General features: G+C 37.3%; 2 protein-coding genes across 6 annotated transcripts in view; one reads left to right on the top strand and one right to left on the bottom strand.

Moving 5' to 3' along the window:
- The window catches only part of PLEKHH2 (pleckstrin homology, MyTH4 and FERM domain containing H2), a 113,480-nt gene that overhangs the window by 61,078 nt on the left and 29,560 nt on the right, over window positions 1-22,842 (bottom strand). For 4 of the 5 annotated variants that reach the window (XR_011076678.1, XM_068564917.1, XM_068564919.1 and 1 more), the window contains exons 3-6: window positions 12,291-12,353; window positions 4,706-4,855; window positions 3,513-3,596; window positions 2,836-2,917 (exon numbers count right to left, since the gene is read on the bottom strand). Coding sequence is in view for 3 of the 5 variants with exons in the window: in XM_068564917.1 (XP_068421018.1) it covers window positions 2,836-2,917; window positions 3,513-3,596; window positions 4,706-4,855; window positions 12,291-12,353 (379 nt within the window). In the remaining 2 variants the exon portion in view is untranslated. Of the gene's footprint in view, window positions 1-2,835; window positions 2,918-3,512; window positions 3,597-4,445; window positions 4,518-4,705; window positions 4,856-12,290; window positions 12,354-22,842 lie in introns of those variants that run through there. The other variant, XM_068564920.1, reaches the window with a different exon arrangement.
- C1GALT1C1L (C1GALT1 specific chaperone 1 like) lies at window positions 14,513-15,643 on the top strand. The gene is given in 6 exon segments (XM_068565115.1): window positions 14,513-14,606; window positions 14,655-14,757; window positions 14,759-15,106; window positions 15,108-15,220; window positions 15,223-15,390; window positions 15,393-15,643. Coding segments are annotated over 6 exon segments (1,077 nt in total).

Below are 22,842 nucleotides of genomic sequence, written 5' to 3'. Positions count from 1 at the left end.
AGTAGTTAGTTCTCAAACAAACCAAAATCCAGATATAAACAACTAGGAAGTTATAGCTTCTTGCAATGTCAACTATTGGTAAATACCAATCAAGTATTGGTAAAATTTGATTGTTTGGTATTGTTACTAATAGTGAGAAAAAAGGGACTGAGGTCTTGGTTGCCAAGACAACCCAGGAAAATTTAGATGATCACTGGGGCAAATATCACATGATCACTGGAATAACTTTTGCTTATCTTAGTTTTTAGTGTGCTTCTCATAAGAAAGCAGATGAAGGGGCTTGGTCTATGGTGACCACAACATGGAGAGCCTTAATCACTTCCTTAGAGAAGAAAAAGGGGAGGGGGCAGTCTCTAGATTGAGAATTTAGACAGCTAGGTGAGTCATTAATCGAGCACCTAATCATGGGTTTAATTCATCTTCTAGGACTTGTAACATTGCTGCTCGTAAGATCAAAAGCATGGAGATCCCAGTGATAGTAAGAAAAGTTTCCAAAGAAATTAAATTCTCAACTCTGGGAGAGCACCAAAGGGTTAAGTTAAATAGCAATTGATAATTGAGTATAGAAAAATACCTTTATATAGTGTATTCCTTCAGATGTATCTTTTAATATTTTCAAGTTGCCATCGCTCACAGAACTAATTCATGATTTTTAATAATCACATATATACATATATATTTTTAAAGTACCATATTATATCTACATATGTTGTATCTGTTCTTCTCCAGTAAAGCCTAGGTTCCAAGGATCAATAATCCTTAGTCTCCAAGACTAAAAGGCTGCCAGTGAAGACTAGAATTGCAAGTTAAGAATATCAGGGAAACAGTATTTGGTGAAGGGGCTTAGTACATCCAGTCTATTTCAGAGAGGGTGAACACCACAAAGACCTAAAACTTTAATTATAAACATGGAATTCCAGATCAACTATAGGAACACCTATTTTTTTCATCATATAGGTAGAGGAAATGTGTGATGTAAGAAATAGATTTTGGTCTTCATCCATGGTTCCTGGCACACAGCTTCTAAAACCCTTGGAATGTCCTAAGAGTGATAAAAGTGTCTTTTGTTTTCATAACAAGCCCTTTTAAACACATCTGAGTATGTATTAATGAGGGGATTTCTGGAAAGCCCCTAGATGGCCTCAGGATGGGGCCTGGTTGCCAGGGGAACCAACCAAATCATGAGAGGGTTGGAAATTTCAGCCTCATCCTCCACCCCCTACCTCTGACTTCAGGTGAGGAAGAAAGGGGCTGGAGGTTGAATTAATCACCAGTGGCCAATTATTTCACCAATCATGCATGCTTACATAGTGAAACCTCCATAAAAACTCAAAAGGATGGGGTTCAGGATGTTCCAAGTTGGTGAACACGTGGAGGTGCTGGGAAGGCGGTATACTTAGTGAGAGCCTGGAAGCTCTGTGCCCCTTCTCCCGTATCTTGCCCTATGCATCTCTTCCATCTGGCTGTTCCTGAGTTACATCCTTTGTAATAAACCAGAAATCTAGGAAGTGAACTGTCTGACTGAGTTCTGTGAGCCTCTCTGGCAAATTATTGAACCCAAGGAAGGGATCTTGGGAACCTTGGATCTACAGTCTGTTGGACAGAAGCAGGGATGCCACCCTGTACTTGTGACTCTGTCTGAAGTGTGTGTTTGTGTGTGTGTTCAGTGCCTGCTCGGAGGTGCAGGTGGGTAGTTTTGTGGGGGTGAGGGGTCTGGTGCTATCCAAGTAGATAAGTCAGAATTGAGTTATATTTATAGGACATCCAGTCGGTGTCTGTTGAGAATTGGAGAATTGCTTGGTGTGGGAAAAACTTCCACACATCTCATGTCAGAAATATTAAGAGGGAAAACAGGAGTTTTTTCCCTTTACAAAATGACAGCAATAGGTACTAACATGCAGTAGACAAAGTGCTTTCACATGTCCTATAATCAACAACCCCCCATTAAACCAGTAAGACACTATTATAGTCACCATTTTACTGATGTAAAAAAAAAAAAAAACAACTGGAGATATAAACACAGCTATTAAATTGTAGGGCATTAAAGTTGACTCCAAAGTCCAGGTTCTTTCTACCACGTCAGTATTTTTCCAATGCATTCTACGAAACCCCACGGCTTTATGGAAATGTTGCAGAGGATGCAAGAAATGAAAGAAGAGTCATGGGAGAGACCAAGTCTGCAGAACTCTGGACCCATCACCCAGTACAGGTTTTTTACCTATTTTATCTCTTGAGATTCTATAGGAAAAAAAAATTGTTTAAAAAGGGTTCTGCTGCTAAATAAGAGTTTAAAAAGCACTATATTAGGCCATGGGTCTAATAAGCACAGGCTATCCATACACCCTGCTGACTTACCTCCTCTTCAGCTCAATGTGCACTTGAGTGGCTATCATGCGAATAGCATATTAAGTGAATCTCTATCATTAACTCTACCACCCATCCTTTGGCTTTAAAGTTAAAAAGAAAGAAAATAGCCCTAAGCATTAGAAAATGCAAAGAGTTTATTCCCATTATAAAATTCTGCTCAAAATATTCAGGTTGTAAGAATTTCAATCACCATTGAGCACAATGCTACAAAATGAAAATAGAAAATAACGACTGATTTTTTTTAAAGTGAACATACCTGAAATTAAACGTTCAAATTACCCACTTTGGGTTATTTACTACTGTCTAGCTGTGCTAATATGGACATGTGGCTATTTAAATTTAAATGAATTCAAATCAGGTAAAATGTAAAATTCAGTTCCTTAGTTGTGCAATTCATATTTCAAGCGCTCAATAGTAAAATTCTAGCAAATAAATCCAACTAGGCTGTCTTAGTCAAAGTGCACATACCTTGTAATTTTGACTGTATTGTTCTTATCTCTTCGGTTTGGTTTTGGTTGATCAAACGAAGATTCTGATTCTCCAATTCCAGCTAAAAGAACATAATGGTTTTCTTTTATTTAGGGAAAACATTTCTAAAACGTACTAGTAAATTACAACATTTAGAAAATGTTAATATCTAATTAAACACAAGCAAAATACAAAAGAAATAAGTAAATATCAGATGAATTTATCAGCCTAGATAATTATGGCTTTAATATTTGTTTCCAGAGCTAAAAGTTTTCAATGTTTTTCACCCCTATGCCTTTTCCACTGTAAAGTTATTTTAAACCAAATTACTTTGGCATTTAATCTGCCATATAAACTAAATAATGTGTACTTCTCAGATACTGAATATATTAATTTTATGAGATATGCACATATATTCTCTAATTATTTAAAGTTAACTAATTAGAACTAGTCAACTAATTAGAATGAGGCTACTTAACACTGATTACCATGGGTCTATCAATATTTTTAATTTTAAAATTACATTAGTCATTAAAGTGAAAGCTACCTATCTCACGTTTGCCAAAAGCCAGCAGCACCACCAACTGATCAGAATTTTGTTTCATTCAGATATTCTGATGACTTATCTATTCAAAAGAAGTAAAAGGTAAAGAAAAGATAAATACGGCAATAAATACCTCATTCAACTTAACTGTTACCCATTCTTTGATCTTAGCTGCTTTCTCTTCTATTATTTTAGCTTCTTGAATCCTTATTTGTTTCTGAAATAACATTAGCAGTTTGTTTAGTTCAAACAGAAGCTCACTGGTCTGGAAACGTTACAGTCATAGATATAAAAGGCAAGTCCACTTAAAACCTGTTTCCAAGTTAAGACGTCTGCCTTTAAATTACCAAACATAGGAAAAAATAAGAATGGCTGTCCAGCAGAACAATAATAAAAGCGTACATAAATATTTCTAGCTTTAACATCTGCTATTCCCTTTCTCTGAAAGATCATATACCAAAATCAATCCACTGAATTTATCAACAAAATAAACCATTTCTGGAAATAGTCTAGGTTTAGAACAGTGGAATAGAGGTCAACCAGGTTGGGGAGAGGAGAATCAGAATCTCCTCTGGAGAATGGCTTATTTTCCCCTCAAGTGCTAGTTTTAGAAGGTCCAGAAAAAATAGAGATTGAGAAACTCTAGCTCACATCCATCAACCTTTAAATCTGGTTATGGTCACAAAACTACTGAGAGTGTGACTATTATATAAATCCTAGTGGGTGGAGGCTGAAAGCCACTGACCTAAAGGAACACTGACGCCAGAGAAATGAAAAAAATGATTAAACATTTAACAGTTCTATAGTGGTCATATTTAAATGACACTAAATGACCTTTTAAGTAAATAACCCTAATGCAATTTTTTTCCTAAAAATTTTTTAAAAATAAACTAAATACTATATTTGATCTAAAATGAAGTGGTTTAAAAGCAGTATACACATTTCTAAGCAGAAGGATTAGAGTCAAATCAAACACATGTTTAAAATTTAACCTTCCATAAACATTTCCAACACCCTAACAATCTAAAGCAAAAATTTATTGGAAACATTTTACAGACATAAATACCTGCTGATAATCAAGTGTTTCCAACTTAAGGAGTATTGTCACATCCAAAAAGTGGTAGATACTGCCTTGGAATCACCCCGGATTTAAAGTGAATGTATTTAACTTGCACCTTTCACCAGTAATGTGATGTAATCCTAGGGGGTCACCAAGTAAGATTTCTGATCAAAATTTAGAAATTTTGACTCTCTTCTTAATCTTTGCGATTATGCATAAATGAATGCACATATTTAGGACTCTTTGATGATCAAATTCTTCCTAACCTGCTCCTCAAGTTGCAGTTCCAAGTTTTGAATGATGTCATCTTTTTCCTGTATTAGGGTTTCCAGATCTTGACACTTTTTATACAACCTCGTCTCTGATTCACTGGTTTGAATATTAGCTGCTTTTAATTTTTCTTCCATAACTTGTACCTAAATTCAGAGGATAAAATATTAAAACTATGCATGTACTTAATTTATCATAGTATTAAATTCAGAATTTTACTTTAACATTAAATTCCTAAAAGATATCATCATAAAAGGAAAACACTGAACAGCAAGTTTTAACAATTATAAAGTCTGAAGACTATTTTGCTAAGTGATGTTACCCCTGAGGTGCATGAGGGTACATGAAAGATTCTCAGAACATTGCTATCATGTAAAGAAACGTACATGTTAACTAGATCAATGATAATATGCAAAGTATTTCATGTGAGCATAGAATTAGAAAGCTTCCAGCTCTCATTTTTTCATATTTAAAAAAAAAGTAAGAATATCAAGTAAAGACGTTGAGTGGTAAGATATGACTCAGTCTGGATGACCTAGTATAATAACACATCTTGGGAAAAAAAACTGAACTTAGATGAAAAAGGTACACATATACAACAGAAAGCAAAAGTAAAACAAAAGAACCTTAAAGGGACTTCCCTGGTGGTGCAGTGGTTAAGAATCTGCCTTCCAAAGCAGGGGATGCTGGTTCAATCCCTGGTCGGGGAACTAAGATCCCACATGCTGTGGGGCAACTGAGTCTGCGCGCTGCAACTACTGAGCCCGCACGCTCTGGAGCCCATGTGCCACAAATAGAGAGGCCACGCACTGCAACTACTGAGCCCATGTGCTCTGGAGCCCACACGCCACAACTAGAGAGAAGCCCGCGCTCCACAATGAAGAACCCACGCGCCGCAGGGAAGATCCCACGTGCCACAACTAAGACCTGCAGCCAAATAAATAAATAAATATTAAAAACAAACCAAAAAAGAACCTAAAAACCCCAATGATGAAATCATAGAGAGTAAAAAAGTATGACAGTCAAGCTATAGGTAGGAGAGTACATTCCGTGAGGGTTTATTGATTCAATACTTTAACAAATATTCAATGAACACCTGCCAAGTGCCAGGTCTATACAAGGTCCTGGGAAGACATCAGTGAATAAAGCAGACCCCCAAATCTCTACCTGCATAGAAATTACATTCTAGTGGGTAAGAGAGATCACAAAGATAATAATGACTAAAAATCATACAGTTTGTTACAGATGGCAACAAGGGTAACGGGAAAAATAAAGCAAGATAAAATAGATCGCTGTACGGCTAGGGGTTGTGGTGCCTCAATTTTAATATCTAAGATATACTGGCTCTGCTTGGATCTTCTGCGAAACACATTTGGGCATATGAAATCTTTGAAGAGATATGTGTGATGTTAATGTTAGTAAGAAAGAAAATAAAGTACTGGGCACTGTATACAATATTAAAACTTTTATTCTATATACTCCAAATAGGTAAGAATGTAATTTTAGTAATCTTTTAGATTATAGGGGGCAAAGAAGAAAAATATGTAAAGGCATTTGAGAAATTAAAGATGATAGTTAAGATGAAAAATCTTATAAAACATCTCTGAAAAATCACAATGAACTTACTTAAAGCTCAAAAATACTTGATTAATGAGGGTTCCTAGAAGGAGGGTGTTAAGGTTAGTTTTGTTTTGTTTTTTTAACCATGAATACAAAGTTCATCTCTGGGTTCACTGTATAAATGTAAATTCAACTCAAATGCCAAAACTGTCCTATTTAAATACCACCCACAAGGCTGGAAGCTATGAAAATAAAAGTAGATCCAAAAAATAGGAGAAAAAATATATTCTACTATCCAAATGATAATTTTAAGTCATTTTAAGATTTAGATTTTTTAACATAATATGGCAGGCTTTCTGCAGGAACTTCAGACCAAGAGGTCAAGGACAAAGGCCTATATCAGAGATGCTGTCATGAAAAAAGCCAGAGCAGGACAGAGAGCTGGACAGTAAATACCAAAGGTCAGTCTTAAAATGGTACAGCCAGTTCCACGCAGGGTATTCTGTAGCTGTGGAAGCAGGGAAAGAAGAGCAGAGACCAAGTGGAAAATGGTAGTCCTCCACCAAGGAGGGAGTAATAGATCATAATACTCCAGAAAGACAAAATTAATAAAAATAAATATTACCGGACCTACATTTACAGTCTCCTTTTATTAAATTGGAGCAAGCCACCCTATGGACATTGGGCTACCACATAAAATTGTCCTATTATTGCTTAGAAAAGGCCTATGGTCCTGGAAAACTATTCTTCCAGGACCTTCTTCTTCCCTGAAAAACACATTCAACTTGAAAGGTGTTCTCATTTTACGAATGAATGCTAGAGTCAGAGCTCCTTGGCTGCACCTTTGCCTTGTGCAACTGTTTCATTCGACTATTACTTTTAGATAAACAACTTTCCTGGGCAAGAAAAATATTGACAAAAGTGGCAACATCTCTGCAGGAGAGAGATCACAAAGCAGTTACAGGCAACCTTCTTCCAGCTGGCCCTGTTAGGACCAAGTTCCACAGGATTCACCAGCCTTCCTTGGCAATTAGTATGAATAAGAAATCTGCAGAAAAGTTAAGAGGCCTACAGAAAAACTAATCAGCCTTTAAAAACATCTTACCACAAGTACACAGAAAATAGGTCAGATCTTTTACCATTTATTTAACTTGAATTATACAATTTTAACTACTCGGAGACTGGCCAGTAACACACACCTATGAATTAAAATTAGTTGTTGAATAAACTCCTGCAATTACCAATATGTGGATATCCTCCAGTGAGGAATGTTTTGTACTTTCAGGCTACCTTTCTCCTTTACTTCCAGGAGAGCCTCTGGTTGCATCTACCTACCTCCTCAGCACATTCCTCAGCTATTTCCCGAAAGTCTTGTTGATTATGAGCTTTTGTGCAGTGAAGGGTTAATTCAGCAGACTTGGGGTGTTCAAACCCTGTACATTCCAAAGAAAGAACTGGCCTTTGACTGTCTCCTGGGAAATAACCTCTGAGCCCCTGGAATATTCTGCCTGATAAGACTGTCTTTATATAGCTGGTATACTGGGCCACACCAGATAGTTTATGCTAACAGTGTGACTTATACTGAATACCTTTTTTGTTTACTTATCTGGGTCATGGGCCACACTGTATCAAGTTTGACCTCTGGAGAGGTTGGAAGTTGAGTAGCTAAGGTGGGTTATGCATGCATTTCGTGCTTACAAGACTGACCCCTCCCCACCCCACCCACCAGTAAAAATCCTGGACACCTAGGCTCGGATGAACAACCCTGGTTGGCAATACTTGATATGTGTTGTCCCACATCACTGATGGGAGAATCAAGTGCATTCCTGTGCAATTCCACTGTGAGAGGACAACTGGAAGCTCGTACCTGGTGTCTCCTGAACTCTGCCCTATGTGCATTTTTCCTTTGCTGATGTTAATCTGTATGCTTTCACTGTAATAAACCATAACCATGAGTATAACAGCTTTTCAGGATTTTATGAGTCTTTCTGGTGAATCATCAAACCTGAGGGTAGTCTTGGGGACCCTGACACAACTCCCAATGCTATTTTCCATTTTCTTGTCTATCCTGGAGAAAGCAGAAACTGCAAATATTTTCCCCATTGTAACTATCCATATCAATATTTCCTTCTTCCCATTTCTAACTTCATCCCTCCCTCCCCCACTACAGGTAATCAAGATGTGACTATATTTTTGAGTGGGGGGGTGTAAGTCTCTATTCCTGTATAAGTATCACAATGACATGACAAAGATACTTAATCATTCCAAAATACAATGACGAAATTGTTAAGAGTATTTTGAATCCCAGACCATTTTCCAGTTAATTAAAATTTATTGCAAATTAATTAATCATTCTAATCATATTTTAAACACAGTTATTTCGGCATAATGCTCCAAAATTTATGCAGTAAGGCCAGGCCCATTCTCATTGAAGGTGAAAGAGAACATCACTGGATAAGGTAGGTTTCCACGTAATGAAGCAAATCATTACACGGTCTTGGATGTTAGGATGACTGAGTAGTTATCATTTATTAAGAACCAAAAATAACTTGGATACTAAGAACCAGCTTTATAAAAGGCAGATGAGCCCACATATTAGAATGGTCAGAAGGAAATTTAAATCCAACTCCTACCAAGCCTGAATCAAATACACGCAAGGGACTGAGTCCAGAAGGACAGAATTGAAAAGACAAACTTCTACAGGGGAAATTATCTACCCCTCTTTGGTTAGCATAAATTAGTGTATTAGATTGTATTATATACCTAACTAGTCAGATACTTGAGAAGGAATCCTGTTTATCAGTGTCTCCCAAATGTGCTATTTGCTGCTTTTCTGCCTCACAAGAGTTCTCATAAGTAGTACTGGGTTGATCTGCACATACTGCTTTCAAAATTTGTGAACAATAACGATAAAGATGTACTACAGCATTAAGTAAAAAGACTGCCAAGATTTCTCTGGAAGAATGTTTAATTCTTTTTTCTATCAGCAACTTATTTAGTGATTATGCAAGTGATGTCCACACATTAATAAACAAGGAGAAAAATGTACAAAGCTAAAGTGTAGAGTTGAGCTGTTTCAGCTGACTATTGCTTTTAGTGGTGAAACATTCTTTCTAGGTTAGTATAAATACAGTTTAAGTCTTAGGATATGGCTTGACAAAGGATAAATTATGAATTTAAGCAACATGAACAGCAGATAGGCCATAGTCCCATGGAAACTGTTAAAGACAGTGAAGGATTCAGTTACTCTAAGTTAATAATATTTACTTAGTCTTGCAAAGGCAAAAAAAAAAAAAAAAAGTAATATAGTCAGTGCATTAGAATTCATCTGCTCTCTGTTTATATTTCCTGTTAACTTTTAGATTCATTATGAAATATTTAAGAAAAAATTCTTCTGAAGCATAACAAAAATAGGTACTGTATAAATTTTAAGTGTTATGACAAAAAGAAATATCTACAGATTATAAAGAAACTCTGGGAGATCTTCAATTCTCACTCTTTTTGGGGGGGTGTTGATTTAAGGCAGTATATCTAAAATAACCAATCACTGTACAATTTTGCTTAAAAATGTGGCACATAGAATTAAATAACTTTACATTTGATATCCTCAAAGGACAACTTCAAATAAGATATTCTTCCTGTTAACTTATTAAGATCAGTGGTTGGGCCCTGATGGCTACAAACTGCCATGGTTTGCTTCCCTTGAATTGAGAATGGGGATTCCTTTTTTCTTTCAAGATCCAGTGAACCAAAGGGGTAAAAAAAATGAAAATCACAAATAAAAAAATTCTTCATTTAGTTTAATTTTCAGAGCTAAATAAATTTGCTGCATATATGAATTTAGACTTTTAACTTAAGAAAAGGCAAAACAAAACCATCTTTAATTTCCTTCTTTTTTTTTCCTATAATACGAGCAGTTAAAGGAGAAAAAGGGAAGGGAAGGGAAAAGAAAGCTAGGAAAGAATAGACAGAGAGACGTATGGAGACAGCCATGGGTACAGAGATAAAGAGAGATGTCACCAGGAAAGGCCAAAGTCAGAAAGGGAAAGACAGGGAAGGAGACATGAAAGTCAGAGAGGTCGACAAAATGACAAACGTATGCTGCAAGGCTGAAGGCTGAACAGGGATGCCCATATATGGCCCACCACAGAAAAAGACATTTGGTATAGAGTGACAGAGAGTGATATAAACACAAGAGTCTTTATTTTAGAATGTAAGTGACCTTTAACGACTTTACTGTTAATTATTGGCTTTTTGTTTTTTTTTTAAGATTTATTGATTGATTGATTGATTGTTATGTTGGGTCTTCGTTTCTGTGCTAGGGCTTTCTCTAGTTGCAGCAAGCAGGGGCCACTCTTCATCGCGGTGCGCGGGCCTCTCACTATCGTGGCCTCTCTTGTTGCGCAGCACAGACTCCAGACGTGCAGGCTCAGTAGTTGTGGCTCACGGGCCTAATTGCTCCGCGGCATGTGGGATCCTCCCAGACCAGGGCTCGAACCCGTGTCCCCCGCGCTAGCAGGCAGACTCTCAACCACTGCGCCACCAGGGAAGCCCAATTATTGGCTTTTTATAGATATATGTAGAGTAATTACTATTTGGTCCCATCAACTAAAGAATATAAAATACAAAAAAACAAGCAAATCATACATCCTTACCATTACTACTAGTACTTGTATCAAAATCTACATTTGAGGTTTTAAAAAATTATTGGTAATTTTTCAGTGGGGTGATGGTACTGTAGCTATGATTTTTAAGTCTTCATTTTTAGATGAGTTGCTGAAATACTCTTGGGTGGAATGATATAATATCTGGGACTTGTTTCAAAATAACCTAGTGTGGGGGTAGGGAAGAAGTGGGTGGAGGTATATACTAGCTGTGCATCAACTAACTGCTGAAGGTGATGACGGGGCTTCATTATACTATGTTCTCTACTCTTGCAGTGGTTGAAATTTTGCATAACAAAGTTTTAAGATTTTATCTTCAAGTATAATTAATTTAAGAAAATTAAGGATTAGGTTAAATTGGGTTAATTTAGTCAAGCCACTAAAACAATCTACTGTGTAAAATTAAATCTTTTAGGTGAAAACAAGATTTGGTAGTACTCAAACTGAAGGAAGAAACATGACAAACTTAGAGCAAGTATAAGAAATTGAATATACACTTCTTGGAAGAAATAATTTTGTATGTAAGACTTCTGAAATTCTTGACTGAATCTGACAGAGATCTTTTCATAAAATGTGAAATTATCAATTTAGGCTCCTTAGACAAACTTTAAGGCTGGTGGGCTCATCCAAACAGCTCATTTTACTGTTGGCAAGGCCCAGAAAGGGTTAAGTAATTTATCAAAAGATTATTTTTTTAAAGTAAAAGTAGTACCAAAATCAAAAACTAGAAAGTATGAAGATACAGAAGAAAAAAACCAATCATCCATAATTCCACAAACACAAATTTCAGGATGTTTCCTAACAGCTTTTTTTTTAAACTCTTAGGTTTGACTTTTTCCTCCCATATCTATTAACATGTTAAATATAAAAATCTGTATATATTTTTCCTAATATAACTCTAAGCATTTTTCTGTATTTGCATAAATTCTTTGTAATAGTTATTTTTAATGGTTGTTTAATATTTCATGGAATAGATACAGTTCTCTAATTCATTCTCCTATAAAATGGCATTCATATTATTTCCAACTCTTTATTACTACAAATAAAGCTGCCATGAACATATTTATACATAAAATGTCATTATGGTTAGGCATAACCATAACCATAAAAGTCATATTTGATTTTTTTCATAAGTAAGATAAAACTTCCGAATAGAAGCATTTTTGTCCTTTTGAAAATTTATTAAGGGGCAAAACAAAGTTAGATTCTCCATTTTCTCTATGGAACCAGCTCATGAACAGTAAAAATGATAAAATGAGGAGGACAGCTGAAGACTATTTTCAGGATTGTTTTGGGCAAAACAATGTTTATATTGGTAGAGGCAGAAAACAATTTTTTAACTAAAACTATACCCTACCTGTTGAAAAGCTTTTTCTGCTTGACGTTCAGCATCAATAACTTGTCTCTCAAGCTGCTGCATCTGAAAAGTGAGAAAAGATATAAAAAATAGAAAAATTCATATTTCCCTTTTGTAATTCTTTAAGAATATTTAAAGTACTTCAGTGAAGATGAATTGCATACAATTTAGCACATTAAAAGCTCTTTCAGGGCATATTTAAAAATGGATCAAACAAAATACCAAAGGTTTGATACTTTTAATACAATGTAATATATACCACGTGAGTATTCATCACTAGAATTTTCTTCACTGGACTATATGTTAGAAATCACTGGTTAACACATATTAAGAACAAGAAATTAAATCTAAGAGAATAGTAAGACCTCAAATGTCATATTTCATTTGTTGATCAAAAATAGACATTTCTCCAAAGAAGATATACAGATTGCCAACAAACACATGAAAGAATGCTCAACATCACTAATCATTAGAGAAATGCAAATCAAAACTACAATGAGATATCATCTCACACCAGTCACAATGGCCATCATCAAAAAATCTACAAACAATAAATGCTGGAGAGGGTGTGGAAAAAAGGGAACCCTCTTGCACTGTTGGTGGGAATGTAAATTGATACAGCCACTATGGAGAACAGTATGGAGGTTCCTTAAAAAACTAAAAATACAACTACCATACGACCCAACAATCCCACTACTGGGCATATACCCTAAGAAAACCATAATTCAAGAAGAGTCATGTACCACAATGTTCATTGCAGCTCTATTTACAATAGCCAGGACATGGAAGCAACCTAAGTGTCCATCAACAGTTGAATGGATAAAGAAGATGTGGCACATATATACAATGGAATATTACTCAGCCATAAAGAGAAACAAAATTGAGTTATCTGTAGTGAGAGGGATAGACCTAGAGTCTGTCATACAGAGTGAAGTAAGTCAGAAAGAGAAAAACAAATACCGTATGCTAACACATATATATGGAATCTAAAAAAAAAAAATGGTCATGATGAACCTAGGGGCAGGATGGGAATAAAGACGCAGACCTACTAGAGAATGGACTTGAGGACACGGGGAGGGGGAAGGGTAAGCTGGGACAAAGTGAGAGAGTGGCATGGACATATATACACTACCAAATGTAAAACCGATAGCTAGTGGGAAGCAGCAGCATAGCACAGGGAGATCAGCTCGGTGCTTTGTGACCACCTAGAGGGGTGGGATAGGGAGGGTGGGAGGAAGGGAGACGCAAGAGGGAAGAGATATGGGGATATATATATATGTATAGCTGATTCACTTTGTTATAAAGCAGAAACTAACACACCATTGTAAAGCAATTATACTCCAATAAAGATGTTAAAAAAAAATTTTCCAATGAGCAGTGGAGGGATAAATTAGGAAATTGGGAGTAACATATACACATTACTATATATAAAATAAACAACAAGGACCTACTGTATAGCACAGGGAACTATACTCGATATTTTGTAATAACCTATATGGGAAAAGAATCTGAAAAAGAATATATATATATATATATATATATATATGTATATATATGGAATCACTTTGCTGTACACCTGAAAGTAACACAACATTGTAAATCAACTATACTTCAATAAAAAATAAATAATAAGAATTCTTAAAAAGAAGAAAGAAAAACAAAAGATACATTGACACAGGCTTAATATAGAAAAAAAAAGTCCCAGTGATATCAGAAAGTGGTGTATTCTCATAAGCTCCATAGGTGGTATGTTTAAGTCACAACTGAGGAGTTTTAATTCTTACAGATCCTGATGGAAAGAGTATAGAAGATACTCCAATTAAACACACACGTCCACAAAAGCATACAGCACAGAGAATGGAAAAATATCTGGCTATATTTTAAAAGTTCCTGTGAAGAAGAGAAAGTTTGGAGATTTTAGAGGGTGGGAATAAAAATAAGTTTGGAGAGTTAAGGTAAAATAGTAAAATGAATATTATAAGTAAAATAAACAAATGTCTTAAAAAGGACCCAATGCAAGTTAACATCATACACAACCAGGATGTAAAACTAAATTTTGAATTATTTTTTACTGAGTATTGAAGTCTGGTCAACACTTAGAGCCGTCTGTGGCTCAATCTGTGTTCATTATCAATTTTACTGTTGGCTGATATTCCCAGACGCCCTTAACTTCCAGAGCATCTCAAACTCACAGCACCCTGGGTACCACCCCCATAGCCGACATGCCAGACCCGCCCCCTTCTCAAAAACCACAGAGAAGCAGCCTCCTGCAGCTACAACAGCCCAGCAGGGAGCTGCCCGCTCTGGACCGCCTGGGTGACAGGGACCCCAACTGAGGTGTGTGCTGTTCTCAACGTCTGAAAGATGGTTTCTGTTATGAGTGTACTGTATCATTTTTTAAGGGTACACTGGTTGGGAGAATTTGCTGTGTTTTGATAACTATGTTTGGGCGAATTACCATTCGACACAGGCAAAACTCAAGACCATGAGCACCATCACCTTCGCCCACCTAACACAAAAGATTTCTTAAACATTTCAGGAGTGGAATGCATGGAGCTGAGTAAAAGTATCTGTATTTACTCTACCATCCTTGTAGAACCCAATGATGAGTATTATTGGGCTGTACTGAAAGAGACTTAGACCAAACCCTGTGACAAAACAGAGCACTAGAGTACTGAAAATGATGGTTTGTTTAAGATAAAAAATGACATGTGGACACAGATGAGGAAGAGGTACAAATATGTCTTTGGGAAGCACGGCAACAACTACAACTGGTTCTTTCTTGCACATCCCACTACATTTACTGTCATTGAAAACAAAGTATCTTCTGTTTACTAGGGATGCATCACAACCTTTTTATCTGGGCCACACTATAACATCTGGTGACCCTGAATACGTGACTATGGGAGAAGGAATTGTTTTAAGTATAGAGCTATGAAAAGACTTAACAGACTTCTGAATAAGTCTGAAAAGTATGCAGATCAAAGTGTGATTTGGAAGTTATCTGAAGATATGCAACTGGCAGTCTGCCTGAAATATGCAGGAGTTCTTGCAGAAAATGCAGAGGATTCCAAAGGACGAACTCTATTTATAAATACAAAACTACTGCATGTCTTATTCAAGAGACAATGTCTAGTAACCCTCAGCAAGTAGTAGAAGCCTGCTGTTCAGATATGGCTATTACTTTTAATGGACTGACTCCCGAAAAGATGATAGTAATGATGGATGGTGTGTACCAGCTCAGGGCATTTGGACATTATTTCAATGACACACTGATTTTCTTACCTTCAAATGGTTCAGAAAATGACAGAGGGTTGGGAAATAATACGACTGTGTTGTCCAAGAGTGCTTGAAATGTGGCTAGTCCAAATTGACATGTAGCATAAGTATAAAATACACACTCCATTCAATAATATTATTTGAAAACCTAGTACAAAAAGTATAAAAATCTCAGTAATTGTTCATACTGACTCAACAATGAAATGATAATATTTTGGATATGTTGCATTAAATAAAATATAACATTAAAATTAATGTCACCTGTTTCTTTTACAGTTTATTAATGTTGTTAGAAATTTTTAGCATTCTTTTATTTATTTATTTATTTTGGCTGTGCCGTGCGGCTTGTGGGATCTTAGTTCCTTGACCAGGGATTGAACCCGGGCCCAGCAGTGAAAGTGCTAAGTCCTAAACACTGGACCGCCAGGGAATTCCCTATGGAAGATTTTTTTTTTTATCTTTCTTTTATTTAATGGAAGATTTCTTTTTAGCTTCTTTTATCTATTTAAGAAATTTTTAAATTACATATGTGTCTTACTTTATATTTCTATTGGATAATAAAAATGTAAAACATTCCATTATCACCATATATGGCAATTTAACTTCCTGTCCACATGGCAGCATTTTTTAAAAGGAGGTTTACTGCAGGGATCTAGATTCTGGAAGAGGTTTCAAATATTTGGATATGTAAATAGATACTTCCCAAGTGCATTCACTGGACATCATGTCACCTTTAATTTTTGTGAAGATATTTCAAATGTTTAATAAGCAAGTATTGTTGTCTCAAAGCATTTTATTGAGTCATTGTTACAGACTGCAGCATTATGTCAAGCAGTTGGACAAGCATTGTGTCTCCTGTCTAGGATATTCCTTATCCAAAAAACTAACTGGCATGCACATGCCAACACCACATTCTTTCACTACTGACAATATGCTAACAATCATCACCTCTGCAATGCAACTACATTGTGTTTTCAGGGGAACTTTTGCACTTGTGCAGCCTTAGCCTCAATTTTGAAAATTTTTGAGATTGTCAGGAAAAACAGGAAAATTCACAGATTGCTGCTCTGTAAAATTTTGCTAGTAAAAAAAAAAAGACTGACATACCTATTAGAATGGCCAAAATCCAGAACATTGACAACACGAAATGCTAGCAAGAATGTGGAGCAATGGGAACTCTCATTCATTGCTCATGGGAATGCAAAATGGTATAGCCACTTTGGAAGACATTTTTATGGTTTCTTATAAAATTAAACATACTCTTACCATACTATCCAGCAAGTGTGCTCCTTGGTATTTACCCAAAGGAGTTGAAAACTTATGTTCACATAAAAACTTGCATACAGGGACATCCCTGGTGGTGCAGTGGTTAAGAATCTGCCTGCCAATGCAGGGGACAAGGGTTCGACCCCTGGTCCAGTAATATCCCACATGCCACAGAGCAACTAAGCCCATGTGCCACAACTACTGAGCCTGTGCTCTAGAGCCCGCAAGCCACAACTACTGAGCCCATGTGCCACAACTACTGAAGCCCATGTGCCTAGAGCCCGTGCTCCACAGCAAGAGAAGCCACCGCAATGAGAAGCCCACGCACCACAACAAAGAGTAGTCCCCACTTGCCTCAACTAGAGAAAGCCCGTGTGCAGCAACGGAGACCCAACGCAGCCAAAAATAAATAATTAATTAATTTTTAAAAAATCTTAAAAAAAAACTTGCACACAGATATTTATAGCAGTTTTATTCATAATTGCCAAAACTTGGAAGCCACCAAGATGGCCTTCAGTAGATGACTGGATAAACTGTGGTATATCCAGACAATGAAATATTATTTAGGGCTAAAAGGAAATAAGCTATTAAGCTATGAAAAGGCATGGAGGAAACTTAAATACATATTATTAAGTGAAAGAAACCAATCTGAAAAGGCTACATAAAGTATGATTCCAACTATATAACATTCTGTAAAACTATGGAGACAATAAAGAGATCAGTGGTTGCCAGGGATTGGGGTGGGGGAGGGATGAATAAAAAAGAGCACAGAAGGTTTTTAGGGCTGTGGAAATGCTCTGTATGATACTATAATGATGGATACATATCATTAGACATTGTCCAAGCCCATGGAATGTACAACACCAAGAGTGAAACTATGAACTTGGAGTGACAATGATGTGTCTATGTAGGGTCAACAATTTGTAACATGTACCATTCTGGTGGGCGATGTTAATAATGGGGAAGGCTATACATGTGTGGGGGCAGGGACTATACAAGAAATTTGTATCCTCCACCCAATTTTTCTGTGAACCCTAAGCTGCTCTAAAAAGACAAAGTTTTAATAATAATAATTTTTAGAAAGATTTAATAGTTTCTCAAGAGGACCACTCTGATCTGAATGTTTGTGTCCCCCCAAAATTCACATGTTGGAATCCTAGTGCCCAATGTAATGGTGATTAAATCCTGAGGGTGGACCGCTCATGAATGGGATTAGGGCTTTTATAATAGAGATCGCACAGAGCTCCTAGCCCCTTCTGCCAGGTGAAAATACAGGAAGTCTACAACTCAGAAGAGGGCCCTAACCTGATCTTGCTGGAATCCTGGTATCAGACTTCCAGCCTCCAGAACTGGGTGAAATAGATTTCTATTGTTTGCAAACTACAGAGTCTGTTGTATTTTGTTATAGCAACCCGAACAGACTAAGACAGAAAATTGGTACTGAGAGTGCAGTGCCTCTGTAACAAATATCTAAAAATGCGGAAGCAACTTTGGAACTGGGTAACAGAAAGAGACTGGGAGAATTCTAAGGTGCATAGTAGAAAAAACCTACATTGCCATGAACGAACCATTAAAAGCAATTCTGGTGAGAGCTCAGAAGGAGAACAGGAAAGCTATAGAGAAAGCCTCAATCTTCTTGGAGAGTATACCTGAGGATTGTGAACAGAATGTTGGTAGAAATGACGGATGGTAAAGGCTGTTCTGTTAAGGTCTCAGACGGACATGAGGAACATGTTATTGTAAACTGCAGGAAAAGCGATCCTTGTTATAAAGTGGTAAAGAGCTTTGCTGAACTGTGTTCATGTCCTAGTGTTTTGTGAAAAGGAGAACTTGTGAGTGATGAAATTGGATATACAGCTGAGGAAATTTCTAAGCCAAGTGTTTAAGGAGTGGCCTGGTTCTTTTTGAATGCTTACAGTAAAATATGAAAAGAGAGAATGACTTAGAGATGGAATTGTTAACCAAATAGGATGCAGAAACGGAAAATTTTCGGCCTATCCATATTGAAAGAAATGAGAAAGCTTGTTCCAGAGAGAACAGGGTGTGGCCAAGCCACCTTGTGATTAAGAGATTAGTATGGGTTTGAACCACAGACTGAATCAGCTGCCCCAGCAGGAGAACAGTCCATTTGAACTGAAGAAGAAGGAATGAGGAAGGCTGTTGGACTTAGATTTTACAGGACAGGACTATATGGCTGTGAACACAGGCTATTGTTAAAGACAAGGAAAGAAGGACCATAAACGTAATTCAGAGATCATCAGGGCTCCACAGCTAACATTGTTCTCAATGGTGAAAAGCTGAAAGCATTCCCTCTAACATCAGGAACAAGGCAAGCATGTCCATTGTCACCACTTTTATTCAACATAGCTTTGGAAGTCCTAGCCGTGATAATCAGAAAAGAAAAAGAAATAAAAGGAATCCAAATTGGAAAAGAAGAAGTAAAACTTTCACTGTTTGCAGATGACATGATACTATACATAGAAACTCCTAAAGATGCTACCAGAAAACTACTAGAGCTCATCAATGAATTTGGTAAAGTTGCAGGATATAAAATTAATACACAGAATTCTCTTGCATTTGTAAACACTAACAATGAATGATCTGAAAGAGAAATCAAGGAAAATCACATCATAAAGAATATAATACCTAGGAATAAACCTACTTAAGGAGACAAAAGACCTCTACTCTGAAAACTATAAGATGCTGATGAAAGAAACCAGAGATGACAAAACAGATGGAAGGATATACCATGTTCTTGGATTGGAAGAATCAATATTGTCAAAATAACCATACTACTCAAAGCAATCTACAGATTCAATGCAATCCTTATCAAATTACCAATGGCATTTTTCACAAAACTAGAACAAAAAATTCTAAAATTTATATAGAAACACAAAAAACCCTGAATAGTCAAAGCAATCCTGAGAAAGAAAAACAGAGCTGAAAGAATCACACTCCCTGACTTCAGACTATACTACAAGGCTACAGTAATCAAAACAGTATGGTACTGGCACAAAAACAGACACATATATCAATGGGACAGGACAGAAAGCCCAGAAATAAACTCACGCACCTATGGTCAATTAATCTCTGACAAAGGAAGCAAGAGTGTACAATGGAGAAAAAGACAGTCTCTTCAATAAGTGGTGTTGGGAAAATTGGACAGCTACATGTAAAAAATGAAATTAGAACACTCTCTAACACCATACACAAAAGTAAACTCAATGCGCCACAACTACTGACCCTGCACTCTAGAGCCCGCGAGCCTGTGCTCTAGAGCCTGCAAGCCACAACTACTGAGCCCGCGTGCCACAACTACTGAAGCCCACACACCTAGAGCCCGTGCTCTGCAACAAGAGAAGCCACCGCAATGAGAAGCCCACGCACTGCAACAAAGAGTAGCCCCCGCTCGCCGCAACTGGAGAAAGCCTGAGTGCAGCAATGAAGACCCAACGCAGCCAAAAATAAATAAATAAATAAATAATTTAAAAAGAAAAAGTAAACTCGAAATGGATCAAAGACCTAAATGTAAGGCCAGACACTATAAAACTCTTAGAGGAAAACAGAGGCAGAACATTCTTTGACATTAATCGCAGCAATATCTTTTTTGATCCACCTCCTACAGTAACGAAAATAAAAACAGAAATAGGGGCTTAACTGGTGGCTCAGTGGTTAAGAACCCACCTGCCAATGCAGGGAACACAGTTTCGAGCCCTGGTCCAGGAAGATCCCACATGCCACGGAGCAACTAAGCCTGTGTGCCACAACTACTGAGCCTGTGCTCTAGAGCCCGCGAGCCAAAACTACTGAGCCCACACGCCACAACTACTGAAGCCTGCACGCCTAGAGCCTGTGCTCCGCAACAAGAGAAGCCACTGCAGTGAGAAGCCCACACACCGCGATGAAGAGTAGCCCCCACTAGCCGCAACTAGAGAAAGCCTGCACGCAGCAACGAAGACCCAACACAGTCAAAAATAAATAAAATAAATTTAAAAAGTAAAATAAAAAATAAAATAAACAAATCGGACCTAAGTAAAGTTAAAAGCTTCTGCACAGCAAAGGAAACCATAAACAAAATGAAAAGACAACCCACAGAATGGGAAAAACTATTTGCAAAGGAAGCAACTAACAAGGAATTAATCTCCAAAATATACAAACAGCTCATGCAGCTCTATGTCAAAAAAACGAACAACACAATCAATAAATGGGCAGAAGATCTAAATAGACATTTCTCCAAAGAAGACATACAGATGGCCAAGAAGCACATGAAAAGATGCTCAACATCACTCATCATCAGAGAAATGCGAATCAAAACTACAATAAGGTACCACCTCACACAGGTCAGAATGGCCACCATCATAAAGTCTACAAACAATAAATGCTGGAGAGGGTGTGGAGAAAAGGGAACCCTCTTGCACTGTTGGTGGGAATGTAAATTGACATAACCACTATGGAGAACAGTATGGAGGTTCCTTAAAAAACTAAAAATAGAACTACCATATGATCCAGCAATCCCACTATTGGGCATACATCTGGAGAAAACCATAATCCAAAAGGATACATGCACCCCAATGTTCACTGCAGCACTGTTTACAATAGTCAAGACATGGAAGCAACCTAAGTGTCCATCGACAGAGGAATGGATAAAGAAGATGTGGTACATATATACAATGAAATATTAATCAGCCATAAAAAGAATGAAATAATGCCATTTGCAGCAACATGGATGGACCTAGAGATTATCATACTAAGTGAAGTAAGTCAGAGACAGACAAATATCATATGATATCGCTTATATGTGGAATCTAAAAAAAGGTACAAATGAACTAATTTACAAAGTATAGTCACAGATGTAGAAAACAAACTTACGGTTACTGGGGAGGAAGGGGGAGAGGGATAAACTGGGAGATTGGGATTGACATGTACACAGTACTATATATAAAATAGATAACTAATAAGGACCTATTGTATAGCACAGGGAACTCTACTCAATACTCTGTAATGACTATATGGGAAAAGAATCTAAAGAAGAGTGGATATATGTATATGTATAACTGATTCACTTTGCTGTACAGCAGAAACTAACACAGCACTATAAATCAACTATACTCCAATAAAAATTAAAAAATAAAAAAGAGAGAGAGATCATTAGGGCTGCCTCCTCAGTTTCAAAACGTGGTAGATGGGTGGGGTTACTGCCTGGGTTTCAACAGGCCAGATGACCGACCTCTGCCTAAATCAAAGTGGTACTGCCCAAAGCTATGGGGGCTCTATTCCGCCCAGCAGAGCCACAGGGGCATGGCTACCTCCACCTAGATTTAGAAAGATGAAGCAACCTGGAGCCATGGGCCCACAACCCAAGCAGAGGGTCACTTGAGGGCAAGGTCACTGAAGGGAGCCACTACCAGGGCAGTGCCAGTGAAGCCATCAGGCCACCCTTGGGGCCCCAGACTGGTAGAACCACCAGCATGCAATTGCAACCCGCGAGAGCTGCTGTGTGGCTACACCCAATAAAGCCATGGGAGGCGAGCACATCCCAGTGTGTCCAGAGGGCGAGACCACCCCCATACCATGCCTCAGGTGGGTCTGGAAGGTAAGACCTCTGCCCCACAGAACAGAACATCTAATTAAAGAAGATTGTTCTCAAGCTTTAAGATTTAATGTTGTTTGTCTTCTGGGGTTTTGGACTTACTTGGAACCTGTTACCCCTTCTTTCTCTCCTATTTCTCCCTTTTGGAATGAAATGTCCATTCTATACCTGTCCCATCATTGTAATTTGGAAGCACATAATTTGTTTGATTTCACGGAATCACAGCTGGGGGGAATTTTCTTAGAATGAATCATACCTTGAGTCTCACCCATATCTGATTAAGATGGTATTTAGAATTAGGAGTTTGAGATTAACAGATGCACACTACTATATATAAAACAGATAAAAAAACAAGGACCCACTGTATAGCACAGGGAACTATATTCAATATCTTGTAATAACCTATAGTGGAAAAGA

Source organism: Eschrichtius robustus, chromosome 15, assembly GCF_028021215.1.
Source record: "Eschrichtius robustus isolate mEscRob2 chromosome 15, mEscRob2.pri, whole genome shotgun sequence".
Taxonomy (NCBI): Eukaryota; Metazoa; Chordata; class Mammalia; order Artiodactyla; family Eschrichtiidae; genus Eschrichtius; species Eschrichtius robustus.
This window is presented reverse-complemented; position numbering and strand designations above follow the sequence as displayed.